Source organism: Cololabis saira, chromosome 16 (assembly GCF_033807715.1).
Source record: "Cololabis saira isolate AMF1-May2022 chromosome 16, fColSai1.1, whole genome shotgun sequence".
Lineage (NCBI taxonomy): Eukaryota > Metazoa > Chordata > Actinopteri > Beloniformes > Belonidae > Cololabis > Cololabis saira.
Genome location: NC_084602.1, coordinates 17,874,616 through 17,887,562, shown reverse-complemented (window position 1 = coordinate 17,887,562; position 12,947 = coordinate 17,874,616). Strand labels below are relative to the sequence as shown.

The following is a 12,947-nucleotide window of genomic DNA, read 5'->3' as shown; positions in this document are numbered from 1 at the left end:
AGCAAGGATTGGCAGAACACCGGGAGGTGCTACCGCTACATGCAACGGACGTGTTTCACCACTGGGGGGCGCCCAAGTAACAAGCCTCAATGATGGATGTGGATGGAGTATAATATACAGTATATTATACTCAGTATATTATACTCCATCCATATCCATCGTGTCTCATATGCACATCTCTGAGGTGATTAAAATGACTTTCTCGCATATTTTTGAGATTATATAGTCATGATTTGAGTGTTTTTTCCCTACATATTTAAAGGCAACGTCTGGGTTTCCTCTTACTAATTTTACAAGGTTATGAAATTACAGTTTCAGATTTTTTACAGATTTGGACATTTAAAAAGAAATACTTTGAGAATCTATTGCACATTTTTGTGTTTACAAAATATACATTCTCAGTCTATATTGCAAATTTTAATACCAAAAGGATTTTATTTTTTTTTTTACACATTTTTAAGTATATGAAGTGAGAAATTTCATATAGTTTTTTTTTTTAAATGACAGCTCAAAGCTAGCCATTGTCACTTTAGCTACTTTCCTTCTCATTTAAAGTTAATCTGGTTGCTCAATGTTCTGGTTTTAACTGTACTTAACGGGCAGCTGTGACCGGCTCCGACTTGGCCTGGATGTGTTTGGAGAGAAGGCCACTTACAGGTCACCAAGTCCCCTTGTTTTGCTCTGGTTTGGAGCTGAGGTTGTAGTCAAACTGGTCCTCTGCTGGGGGTGACTGCAGAGAACCAGTGGGCTGGTCGCTGCAGGCATCAACTGCCTACTATGCATGACCCACCTTTACCACAAGACCATTCAAGGCCAACCTGGAAGGTCCTAAGTCACAATTCTAGTCAAAACGCAGCCTTCTGTCGTTTCTTACGTTACTTTGGAAGTGTGATCGGTCTAGCGTGGGATCAGTAACAGTATCATCATCTCCAGCGATAAACACAGTTGTTGAATCAGATAATGAGAAGAAGTTATGAAAAAAGCATTTTTGGGGGCATAGATATGAGCAAAGGAACGTTTGCTTGCGGACATCCTGACCTGCAGAAATACAAATACAAAACAACAAAACTGTCACCTGTCCTTATTTTAGAAACGTCATTATTTTTTTAAATTCAGTGGTTAATATTTATCCGTTTCAAGAGAGAACACACATCGGAACTGGCATGGGCATAGAAAATTATTTTTATTAAAAAAAATGTTCCCACTCGAAGTCAAGAGTGCTTGGTGGCTCCCCTCCAGCAGATGGCGCTCTAGGCGACTGCCTATATCGCCTATGCCAAGAGCCGGCCCTGCAACAGTACAGTTGTGGGGATAAATCAGAACTGTCCCGTCTGAGAACCATTTTTTAGCCAATAGTCCTGCTCATGTTGAGAGTTCACGTTGAACCATCATCAGCTCCACTCAAGCGTTTTTTTGATGTACTCCTGATGTCACAGCACTTCCTGTCGTCTGTCATCATGATTTGATCAGTCTGAGGTCACAGGACCCTGTACAGGTGGATCAGTCTGAGAGCTTCCGGGTCTGTATCACTGCCCAGGTAGACATCATAGTCCACAGGAAGCTCCTCCACCCAGCCGGGCTCCATCACCACCTGAAACAGAAGTCAATGCTGAGGACGGTGTTGCGGAAAAACCCATTGATACGTCTGTATAACATGTTTTCCCCACCAGGTGAATATCTGAAACTGAGTGCATCCAAGTCTACCAAGATTAAGACTTGAGAGATGAGCCAGAGTTCAGTAGATTTAATTAAGCAGTTGCATGCAAATGGGTCATAACATACATCAGGCGTCTCGATGCAGAATGACACCGAACAAAAGATGCATGATGATTTTTAAACACAGATGATTATTCATCCACACGATTCTGATAAACAGATCACTGTAACGTCAGAGGGGCTGATCTTTTATGAAGAAAGTATCAGTTTGCACACGCTGTACCCAGGCCAAGGCTAAATGCTCCTCACAGACGTCTACAGAGTTCAACAGGACACCAGATCCCTGCAGACACAAACACCTCCTGTACTTGTACTGCATGAAGCTGCTGGAGCTAAGCCTCTTTTTACCTGCAGAGCGCCGAGACTGTCCTGCAGACTGGGAACTGTGACCAGCAGACTCCCTGTCCTCCTGAAGGTCTGCATGATGAACCTCCACGCTCTGGAAACACACAAACATTTCTCTGGCGAGTGCTCAGCCAAATGTGTGATTAGTATTTACGTTCTTTGAGAGTCCGAACCTGACTTGCTCGCTGGGCTCCAGGAAGTACTCGAATACGTTGTTCATGACCAGAACGTCTGCACTGTGCACCAGAGCGTCCTGCATGCAGACATCAGCGTGGAGAACCTGCAGAGAGAACGGAAGCATGATTGGATGGAGATCAGGCATCTGTCTGCTGAGGAACATTTAGAGACCAACCTGAACTCTGTCTTTCAGACCGTATTTGAGCAGCATTTCGTTCTGCAGCCTGATGAACTCCTCGCTGAGCTCCAGACCAATGATCCGAGACGCCGAGCTGTACACATGACCCTGAACAGATCAAAACACACAGCAGGTCTCAAAATGAGGTAAATCAAAGCTAAGGCAATCAGCTCAACATTTTCATTGTGAGTGCCCTACAACTTCCAGATTCAAGTGTCCGGGCAGAGAAGCTGCGACAGGTGGTTTGTTGGACAGAAGACGGTCATCTAGCATTAACTGACTTTCAAGGCTGATTAAAAAAAAACAAACAAAAACACACAATTTTATAATTTGATTTTAATTGAAAAAGTTTGTTTAGTTGGTAATAATTCAAACTAATACTGGTAGAGGTTCAGTAGACAGCAGAGGAATCCATATCAGAGGAGAGAAAAACAAACTATCCAAATGTCTCAACCCAGTCGATGTCCCAGCGAGTTTACTCCAAGATCAGACCGTGTAAATATTAAAAAAGCCCCAACACCCCCATCTCACAACCTGCAGCCCACTGGTCAGACAAAGTATGCTAGAGATACGTTCATCGGTTATAATTTCCTATTTCCAAAAATATAGAGTGATTAAGTTTTTATTAGACCCAATGTTGCAGTGTATGAAACGTTTGCCTTTGTGAAAGGGATATGATCCTTGAATCTCCCCTCCCAAGAATGAAAGGGCGATTTTAATAAATTTATGTCATACACAAGTCAAAACCACCCACTTCCTGTTTTGCAGTGAATGACACAGGCACTGTGAGACCTCCATCCCTGAAACTCTGTGTTGCTGGAGGACAGTATTTGGGTACATTCAGCACAAATCTCAGGCTGATCGGATGAGCGAAGCGTAATTACGGGATATAATGTGGCAAAAAAACCCAAAAAGTGGTGCTATGGAGTTCATACTAAATTTTCATATCCATTTTTTCAGCATGGGAGCTTCAGAAAAAGTATACTTTGGTTCAGATTGGACAACGCAGGGCAAGTTAGAACAAGTTTTCCACTCATGGTGAAGCATCAAAATTCACCACGTCACCATGGGAAGGTCCTCTGATAAAAACTCAATTTTATGTCATGATTAGCTTCATCAACTTCTTAAGCATGGATTTGACATCTCTTTGACCATCATGTCAGAACAGCCACATCAAAATTTCAAACAAGTCACTTCCCGTTGCCACTAGGAGGCGCTATGAGTATGAGTAAATATCACCATATAAACCTGTGCAGAGCTGGATTCTGATGATACACAGAACATCTGAGGCCTCTTGGACAATGCAGAACTGAATTAGAGCTAGGTAAATAAGTTAGCTAAGTTTAATTTTTATGTTGAAATTGGCTGTCCGATGAAATCCGAGGAGCTCGTTCAGCAACAAAGCCTTTAAAAAAAATACAAATCAGGCCAAAAATCACCAAATCAATCAAAAACAGGGGATTTGCCCTACATTTAAGAATTTTTTATACTTTTTTTGTGTGGGTCGCCGAACTACATAAACCTACCAATTTTCAAATTTTTCAACAGTCAACAGGAAGTGAATCGATGTAAAGTTCTCTCAAATATTTGTTTTCCTGTGCATGTCTGTGTGAAGACCTCTGACCCCGTACAGGACTGCTCCCAGTCTGGAACCAACGTCCACCAGCGTCCGCCCACTTAAGTCTGGAAGAACGTTCTGGAACAGGAACTGAAGCTCTGACACTGAGAAGGAGTGGGAGATGAAGTCTGCAGGGGAAAAGACGACAACAACAATGACCATGCGGTCTGAAGTGGATTCATGCACCAGACAGGACCGGATGGGACCAGATGAGACTGAACAGAACCAGACCGGACCAGATGAGACCAGACGGGACCAGGCAGTGGTCAGATTCAACAATGATTGACTTGTTTCCACCACCATGTTCCTCTGAGGAATGTGATCTGGATCTGCCATGCCTTTATGTCCAGACTGCTCTCATTGGAGGGTCCACAATGGTGGAACAAGCCACCACCGTCAGAGCAGGAGCATCCATCTCTACCTTCAGTAATAACATATATCTTTAAAAAAAAAAATGACATCAGTACTTTCAGGACAAACATCTGGTGCTCATGCTTCAAGATCCGGACACTTCCAGCTTGGTTGGGAGACCCGGACACTTCCGGCCGGAGGAGCCTCAGAAATGGGGATGAATCCATCTAGTTACACTGTTCAGACCTTCCTACTCAAATTCTCCACACACCAGCGTGCTGCACACATCACTCTCTGGCCCTTGTTTCTCTCTTGCGCAATTGAGCATGCACACTTACACGTGATTCTGTTAAAAAGGGACGCAAAATCATGAAGAAAGCTTACAGCAGCTTCTCCTCCACTGTTTAAAAAAAAGAAGATTATTATCAATATGAGCACAATGAATGTGATTGGCCCCTTCCATCTCGTTTCATGCCCACTAGTGGAGTCACACGCCGGTTTCATTTTCCTCTCTTCCTTGGGCCAGTATTTAAGGGCCACGGAGTAAAAGTGGTGACCCATTTTATGAAAATGTCACAGAACAATAGTTTGTAAGCGCTGATTGTGCCCCTCCCCTCTCTGTTAATTACATTCTCTTGTTTTCATTGTAGCATTTCTGCAGACTGGCACCCATACCAAACTTCTTCAGAACATTTCTGGTCAAGTAAGACTAACTGAAATATGTTTGGTCCAAATATTTCAGACATAAGTCTAAGTAAGTAAATATAATTATTCTGTGACTTGCTAATCATCTCTGTTCCTCCGCTGTTATTGGGTTCAAGTTCTGATCCTGAAGCTAAACAAGTACTGTACATGTTTCAGTTTGCTTGTGTCTGCAGAAGTCATGGCAGAAATGTGCTCCCACCCAGAGGTGCGGTCTTGACGGATCCACAGCTGAGGCAGTAGGTTCTGCTCATGGACCCCTCTTCACACAGAGCGTCCACCTGATCGTCGCTGTACAGGAAGCTGTCCACGTGGACCGTTGCCTTGGCCAGCTGCTGCATCTGAACCACAGAAAAAAAAACTTGAAGATCTTTGTCTTTCTGCACCTAACACATACAATCCCTGAGTCTCAACTGCAGCCCTTGATCCAGATCCTGAATAACCTGGAGATCAGTTATGTAAAGAATAGTCTTAAAATATGATCTTAAATCTAAGCAGTTACTAAAATGCTTTAAAAACTCAATAAATTGTTAAATAAATGACATTCTGCTCTCCATCAGGTCTAGAGTGGTATGTTACACAGGGTCCCTTTAATTACCCATAACGTTAGATTGTGTTTTTCAGAAACTTCACTCTTTTTTTTATTAAGACTCATTTCATAAGAAGATAACAAACATATCAATAAAAGAACTTCATGGCCAACAGTGTATTAATAAAAGCATCCATGCAAAAACATTGATTCCCTTAATTCTGAGAAGATAAAATATGAATCTGAAAAGTAATTTACAATTATAGCTGACAGAAAAATGCAGCTCAGACAAAAACAGTAAGGTTTCCTTTGAAAGGTGGAGGCGTGTTTCCATTAATGCCGGTCTAGAGGCCTCACGTCAACCAGGAGCTGCCCTGGAACCTCTGTGGGGCTGAAACACATCCCAGCCACTGCGGTTTCCGTGACAGAGAAACTGCTTGGTAAGGTATTTAGTCTGTGCTGAGTGCATGTGCTGCAGTTAGGAAGTGACATGCAGTCATCTAAACCCGTGATTCCCAACCCCCGGTCCCCGGACCGGTACCGGTCCGTAGAGCCGTTACTACCGGGCCGTGGAATGGCTTGTGTTCTGATCATAATTAGGGCTGCAACGATTCGCCGACGTTGTCGACAAAAAAGGGATAATCAAAATTGTCGGCAATTGTCACCAGACATTTTTTTTCCCAATGGAGTGAGGCATCTTACTTCACTTCACCTCATACAATCTCTGCCGACAGCCGCGCTGCAGGACGTCTCAGCGCAGCCTTTTTTTCTTTCTTTTTTTTTTGCGTCCCAGCGCAGCTGCGGGTAACAAAACTTCAAAAGTTCGGGAGCATTTTAGCCTGGATACGGCGAATAAAAAGAACACTTGCAAGTAGGGTTGCCACCCGTCCCGTAAAATACGGAATTGGTTTGTCCCGTATTTTCATTAACGCCCCATACACACGTCTGTCACACACACACACATCAACACTAATATCTTCTTATTACAAGCAAAACAATCTTGTTCCACTGGCAGATTTTTCTACTTATTTCAAGTGAAAATCTACTTGAAACAGGTGAAAATTGTTGTTTTTTCCAGTGATGAGTCTTGTTTTAAGTGTAATGAGATTTTTACTAGAAATAAGACAAATATTCTTCTCAAGATTTTGGGTTTTTGCAGTGTATTTTGTCAGATGTGCTGTATTATTGCCACCTTCCACCTAATACCATTGTTTTGTATTACTCTAAGAAAGGTCTTCTGCCTGTTTGCGAGATAAAGTTGAAAATGTCAAAATGCTGTATTAAAGGAAGGCTAAAACTTTTATTCCTTGTCCCCCCCTGGATTTATTCTCTAAAATTTTACTGTTTATTGTCCCCCCCAACTATGAAACAGGATTTTCGCCCCTGGAAATAGTGATGAACAGGTGGAAAATCCTACCAAAAAGAAAAGCAAAAGCTTTAATCGCAAGTACGACATTATGTATATAAAATACGGATTTGTTGCAATTGGCGATTTGGAGGCGCCAAACCCACTATGTATTTTATGTGGAGAAACGCTCGCCAACGAAGCAATGAACCCATCCAAGCTTCAAAGACACCTAAATACAAAACATCCTTCTCTCAAAGACAAACCAGTGGATTTTTTCGAAAGGAAAAAACGTGAGTTAGATTTGCAGAAGCAAGTTTTAAAGGCCACAACATCAGCTAACGTCGCTGCAACGAGGGCTTCATATCTCGTTGCTCACCGGATTGCAAAAGCTAAAAAGCCCTTTACAATTGGAGAGGAGCTAATACAGCCCGCTGCAAAAGACATCTGCCTCGAACTTTTGGGGGAAAAAGCAGCTGGCAAAGTGTTGCAGCTGTCTGGCAATTGAAATAGGCTGTTATTTTCGTAAAATGAGTCGCCACCTGTTGGTGGATAAATATATGCACCTGAAACCATTGTAAAGTTAGTAAAACAATGATAGCCTGCATTTTAAAATGCATTGTTTTTTTCTAAAATGTTTATTAAAATTGACATAAATTGTCAACCGGTCCCTGAGCTTTTTGTTTATACTTCTGCTGGTCCTCGGCACAAAAAAGGTTGGGAACCCCTGATCTAAACGACCTCTTTGGGAGACGGTCTTCTCTTCTCAGCTTTGACTCACTCACCTTTGTTTTGGGGGACACAGCCATTTTGGTGAGTGCAAAAAAAGTTTTTCCCCCACGTTTAATGTTTTTATAATTTATTTTGTTCATATCAAATCCATAATAACGAACTAAAATGACAAATATACGGAATATGGAACAAAAAAATGTTGCCCTTCTGCAGTGTATGTAAATAATCTGGCTCATTGGTGCAGCTGTGTGATTGTATTCAAAGCAACAGGTCTCAGAAGCCGCGATATGTCACGTTTTGACATGAAAAAGTTTTTTCACAAAGAGACTTGTTTATTGTGTCGCTGTCGCCAAAGTATGGCCATCTTATTAGTGTCTTCCTGATATTACACTGCGATTTTGCAATTTATTGTACAATCATGTTAAAGCTTAAATGCTTAATAAAACTTTTTTTAAAGATAATTTTAAAGACCCTTTAGATTTTTTGTGGCTCAGTGTGGCCCTTTATTCAAATTGCAGACAGGAAGGGGGTAGAGAATGTATGTGTAGCTGATGGCCGGGGACTTTATGTTTGGGACTTTTGATGGAGGTGCACTTCCAATGCTTGCCATGTGGCTTTTCCTTTACTGTTGATTTCAGAGTGGCTCACCGACCTGACCTGTTGTTACAATCTGTGCACTTTTGTTATTTTTCTTTCTTTTATTTTGCTTTGCTTTTATTTTTATGCAATTGTTACATTTTACTTGTAATGTCAAAAATGTAAAAATCTTTAAAAATAAAGTTTAAAAAAAAAAAAAAAGGAAGGGGGTAGAGAGAGAGAGAATGGGGATGACATGCAGCAAAGGTGCACAGGCCGGGATTCAAACCTGCGGCCGCTGCAGGAGGACTGTAGCCTCAGTATATGAGCCGTTTGCTTAACCCACTGCGCCACGGAGCGGCCCAAGACCCTTTCATTTTTACGTTTTCACAGAGGCATACCATATATTTTTTAATTGCTGATGCGGGTTTGTTGATTTTTAAAATGTGCCGGATAACAGCCCATTTTGTACACGACTGAGGTCGTGCCTAGTAGTGCTTCAGTGTGTTTCTAACTACTCTCCAGTCCTGGTGTTATAAATACAGCAGGTTTTTATTGACTAAGTTGGACATCACTGAAGGCCTAAGTGTGAGATGCACCACCCGCCACTGCCTTTGAGTATATGCAAATAGAAACGCAGCAACCGTCTCTGCTCCTTCCATGTTGTCGTCAATGCACTTAGTTTTTCCTCATTTTTCTTCTTCTTTTATCTATTGGCATTTGCCAAACATCTAAAATGGTGCACTACCACCACCAAGCAGTATGGAGCCTGAGAGGAGTAGAACTTGAATGCAGGAAGTAATACTGAGCTATCCCATGTAGCGCTGTGTAGTGTTTGAAGACAGTACTTTACAGTACCTTGTGATGGGCCGCAGTCTCAGAGGGCAGCATGGCGTTAAGAGGAAGTCTGGCTCTGAGGTCGTCTGCAATGCTCTCTAGAATCACCTTCTTGTTGTCCACCAGGAGGTGATCCAGGTCGTCTGGAAGAGGAGATGCACAATTGCGTCAGATTGTGTGACGTCCACTGTCATGTTATATAGCTATAAACGTACACACATGCAGCTTGTGTGGCTATTCGTCTGCTCGCTCTCATCGGCTGTGGTGCAGGAACGATAAATATCAGACATATTTCACGTTTACGATCTGAGATGAGAGAAAGTCGACGTGACTGGAAAAAGGAAAATAATCTCATTGACATTGTCTTGGTGATCAACAATCACCTGCAACAAGCTTCAAGGCAAACACCTTCCCCATTGTTGGGGGGGTTACATTTTATACTTTCTGTTTCAGAGGACGCACAAAACGCAGTCTAAGCTACGTGAGGATGCTATTCATCAACTCCAGCTCAGCCTTTAACACCACCCAGGATATGCTGATCAAAAAAACTCTCCCACACCCATCTGCAGGGAATACAAGACTTTCTCACAGAACGACCACAATCTGTGAGATACGGACCACACTACTCCCCCATCCTAACTTACAGCACGGGCTCCCCACAAGGTTGTGTACTGAGTCGCTTACTGGACTCCTTGTACACACATGACATGACATGTGACCATCTGAAGTGAGAAAAAATAAGTTTTGTGTCCTGAAGATGCCCTAGATTCTCAAAACACGGCCTTAGTTTTTAGTTAGCCGCGCACCTGCTGTTTATCATAGCAAATGCCTGTTTTTCTGTGAGAAAGAGCCTGGTTCGCACGGGATTTTGGGTCCCGTGGGAGCCGAAACTTGTTTTGAGAGCTTGCGGACGGGGGGGGCGAATAGGCCTTTTCCCCCCCTCCGCAAGGTACTGAGGGAAAGGTATAAAAGACAGGGAAACCGGAAGTATAGCCAGAGTCGGCCGTGGGTACTGGCAAAACGCCCGGCGTTGGGTTTTTCCTTGGCTTATTCAAAACCGGACTGCCTTGGCTCTCCAGTCCCGTGTCGAGGTAAGAAGGCCTGTTTAACCCTTTCACCTGTGTGTGATGATTGAAACTGTGTTGATTGCCACTGTTTTGCGGGGGATAGCTTGTCGCGTCACCCTGGCAAACGAGTGATATTGTGTGTACTGCCGAGTTGTGGGGGGTAATTCGACACTTATCCTAGAACGGGTAGTTTTGTGGATGTCTTCTATGTAATGCTTGCTTTTTTGCTAATAAATGTATTCATATCTTATAGCAAAGGCGAGTGTGTGTGTGATTCATTTTGGGTACAGCCGACCACTCTAGAACCTATTTGAGATTTCTCCCAAAACACCATCCCATCGCTCCAACTCCATCATCAAGTTTGCTGATAATACCACCGTGGTTGAGCTCATCTCAGGAGATGAGTCGGCCTACAGAGATTAGGTTAAGTACTCTCAGTGTTGTTTCTGACAACAACCTGAAACTAAACACCACAAAAACAAAATAACTCATACTGGACTTCTGCAAATGCAGCATGGATCAGCCCCTGCTTCTCATCAACGGGGCTTGTGTTGACAAGGTCCACTCATCCAGACTTCTGACAACCTCTCCTGGACCGTCAACACCAGTGATGGTGAACAAAGCCCAGCAGCATCTCCACTTCCTGGGAGTATTCAGGAAAACCCACCTGGAGGAGAAGCTGCTGGTGACCCTCGACAGAGCCACGTAGAGAGCATATATTGGGTCTAGAGAATCCCAGTGGGGTGCGCTGGATGCTCTGCAGCGGACAGGACAACGCTGCAGAGATGGATCAACGCTACCCAGGAGACCACTGGCGGCTCCCTCCCCTGCCTGGGGGACATGGCCGGTGTTCTGAGATTTCTTCCTACCTAAAATTTTCTCCTACCGTAGCAAAAAATTATAATAAATAAAATCAATCAAACCTTCTTGCTGGATGCTGCAGTTAACCTTTGGTGGTCTGTCCATTTCCTGCTCTACCTGTTGATTTCCATCACTGCTTTTGGCACAAAACTGAATAACTTTTCCAGCTGTTTAATACAGCTGGAAAAGCACATTCACTCACACACAGGCATAAAGACATGCATTTGATTTGTCCCTCAAACGTATATGCATTAAATACTGTCCATACAAAGTATTAAAATACAAGAAACTAACCTTCTCTCTTCCGCGGCGATCAGGTAGCAGGATATTATGGCCTTCTGATGTCTGAAGTTGCGGCTATACGCATGCGCAGTCAACTCGAGTAGGAAAAAATTATGGGTAGGAAGAAATCTCAGAACACCGGTGTCGTGCCAAAAAGTGATTGCCTGCCAGAATCTGATTTCTGGTCTGGCAAAAAATGTCAGATTTTCAGATTATGAAGCTCAAGAATGAGGTCAAGTCATATTTAGGCAGAAACAACTATATTTGGCCTTCAATCAATTTTTGGCAGGTGAAAATCCCTATTTTGTGTTGTAATGGTCCTTTAAAAGAGTTAAAAGCAATCCTGTGAGCTCAAGTGTTTATATTATGAAGGTCAAGAATGAGATCAAATCATATTTAGGTAGAAACAACCTTTCATTAACTGTATTTGACCTTCAATCAATTTTTGGCAGGTAAAAAGACCCATTTTCAGGGGAGAAATCAGATTCTGGCAGGCAATCACTTTTTGGCAGACACCGGCTCTGCTACCTCAGCAGAGCGATGGACATGGTCAGAGAGACCCATCCCACACCCCACTCCGCTCCGCTCACACCCCTGGTCAGAGCCACAAGTCCCACAAGACCACAACAAATAAACTCACTTGTACAGTCCTGGGAAATCGTGTGCCCCACACAAATTGTATATATACATTTGCTATTTTTACTTAATATAAATTGTATTATTGTTTTCTATCCTGCTATTAAATGTTATTGTATCTTATTCCAATGCACCAAATGGAGAGCAAACCCAATCTCGTTGTATGCTGGATGAACTATGACTGAAAAATCATAGTTCATTCAGAAAAGTCATGAAATGAAAAGGCTTTACTTTACTTTACCCGGCTATGTCCTACCTGTAACAGCTGTAACAGCTGTAATCCAGCTGTCACACAACTGTAATCCAGCTGTCACAGCTCTTGACAGTAACAGCTGTAATCCAGCTGTGTCACAGCTGTAATCCAGCTGTCACAGCTCTTAACAGTAACAGCTGTAATCCAGCTGTGACGCACGTGTGCCCGTCCTGCAGGTGTGTTTACCTGAGTTCCTCATCCAGTCCAGCAGCTTCGGCAGCTCCGCCGGCTTCACTCTGCTCAGCAGCTCCTGCAGCTCCGACCTCGCTCTGTCGAAGTCCATGATGGACCAATAAAACTAGGAAAACCCGACCCGGTTCCGATGGACAGACCACACGTGTCCACAGACTGGTCTGTTTTGAGAGCGGAGCTTTTCTTCTTCTCCGGTTTTGCTGCAGCCTGCATCACCAGAGCTGCTCTGCCGCCATCTGCTGGACGGACAAGGTTTCACAGCCAGTCAGGCCGCTTCCAGCTCCTGCAGGCCCTATTAACAGGGGGTTTGTTCGGGTGTCATAAGCCCCTTTCACACAGCCAGTTCGAGGCGGGAACGTTGCGCCTTTAAGCCGCCTCGCTGTTCTGTGTGAAAGTCACGGAGGCGGAATGGGGGGGCCAAGTGGCCCCACCAATAAGCCGGCAGCGGAGGTAGTCACAGAGCCGTCACAGAGACGAAACGGGGTCTGTGTGAATGACACAGCCGGCATGCCGCTGACATGACGGTCGGACTGACGCTGTCGTCACGCCT

The 12,947-nt window shown here is 43.6% G+C and overlaps 1 protein-coding gene across 1 annotated transcript; it reads right to left on the bottom strand.

The window, feature by feature from the left end:
• Positions 1–1,108: 1,108 nt before the first annotated feature.
• Positions 1,109–12,571, bottom strand: zgc:109986 (uncharacterized protein LOC553566 homolog). Its single transcript, XM_061743707.1, has 8 exons — positions 12,392–12,571; positions 9,128–9,249; positions 5,290–5,428; positions 4,041–4,162; positions 2,414–2,524; positions 2,235–2,341; positions 2,065–2,155; positions 1,109–1,591 (listed from the first exon to the last, which is right to left on the bottom strand). The coding sequence occupies exons 1-8, from the start codon at positions 12,486–12,488 to the stop codon at positions 1,478–1,480; spliced, it is 903 nt and encodes a 300-aa protein (XP_061599691.1). The 5' UTR covers positions 12,489–12,571; the 3' UTR covers positions 1,109–1,477.
• Positions 12,572–12,947: the final 376 nt, after the last annotated feature.

Bases quoted from the DNA above. Each gene is read 5' to 3' on its own strand.
- zgc:109986 (XM_061743707.1), bottom strand. From the start codon at position 12,488: ATGGACTTCGACAGAGCGAGGTCGGAGCTGCAGGAGCTGCTGAGCAGA. The intron at 9,250-12,391 runs GTAAACACACCT...CTCCTCTTCCAG, and splicing joins GGACTGGATGAGGAACTCAG to ACGACCTGGATCACCTCCTG. The intron at 2,156-2,234 runs GTTCGGACTCTC...GTGTGTTTCCAG, and splicing joins GAGCCCAGCGAGCAAGTCAG to AGCGTGGAGGTTCATCATGC.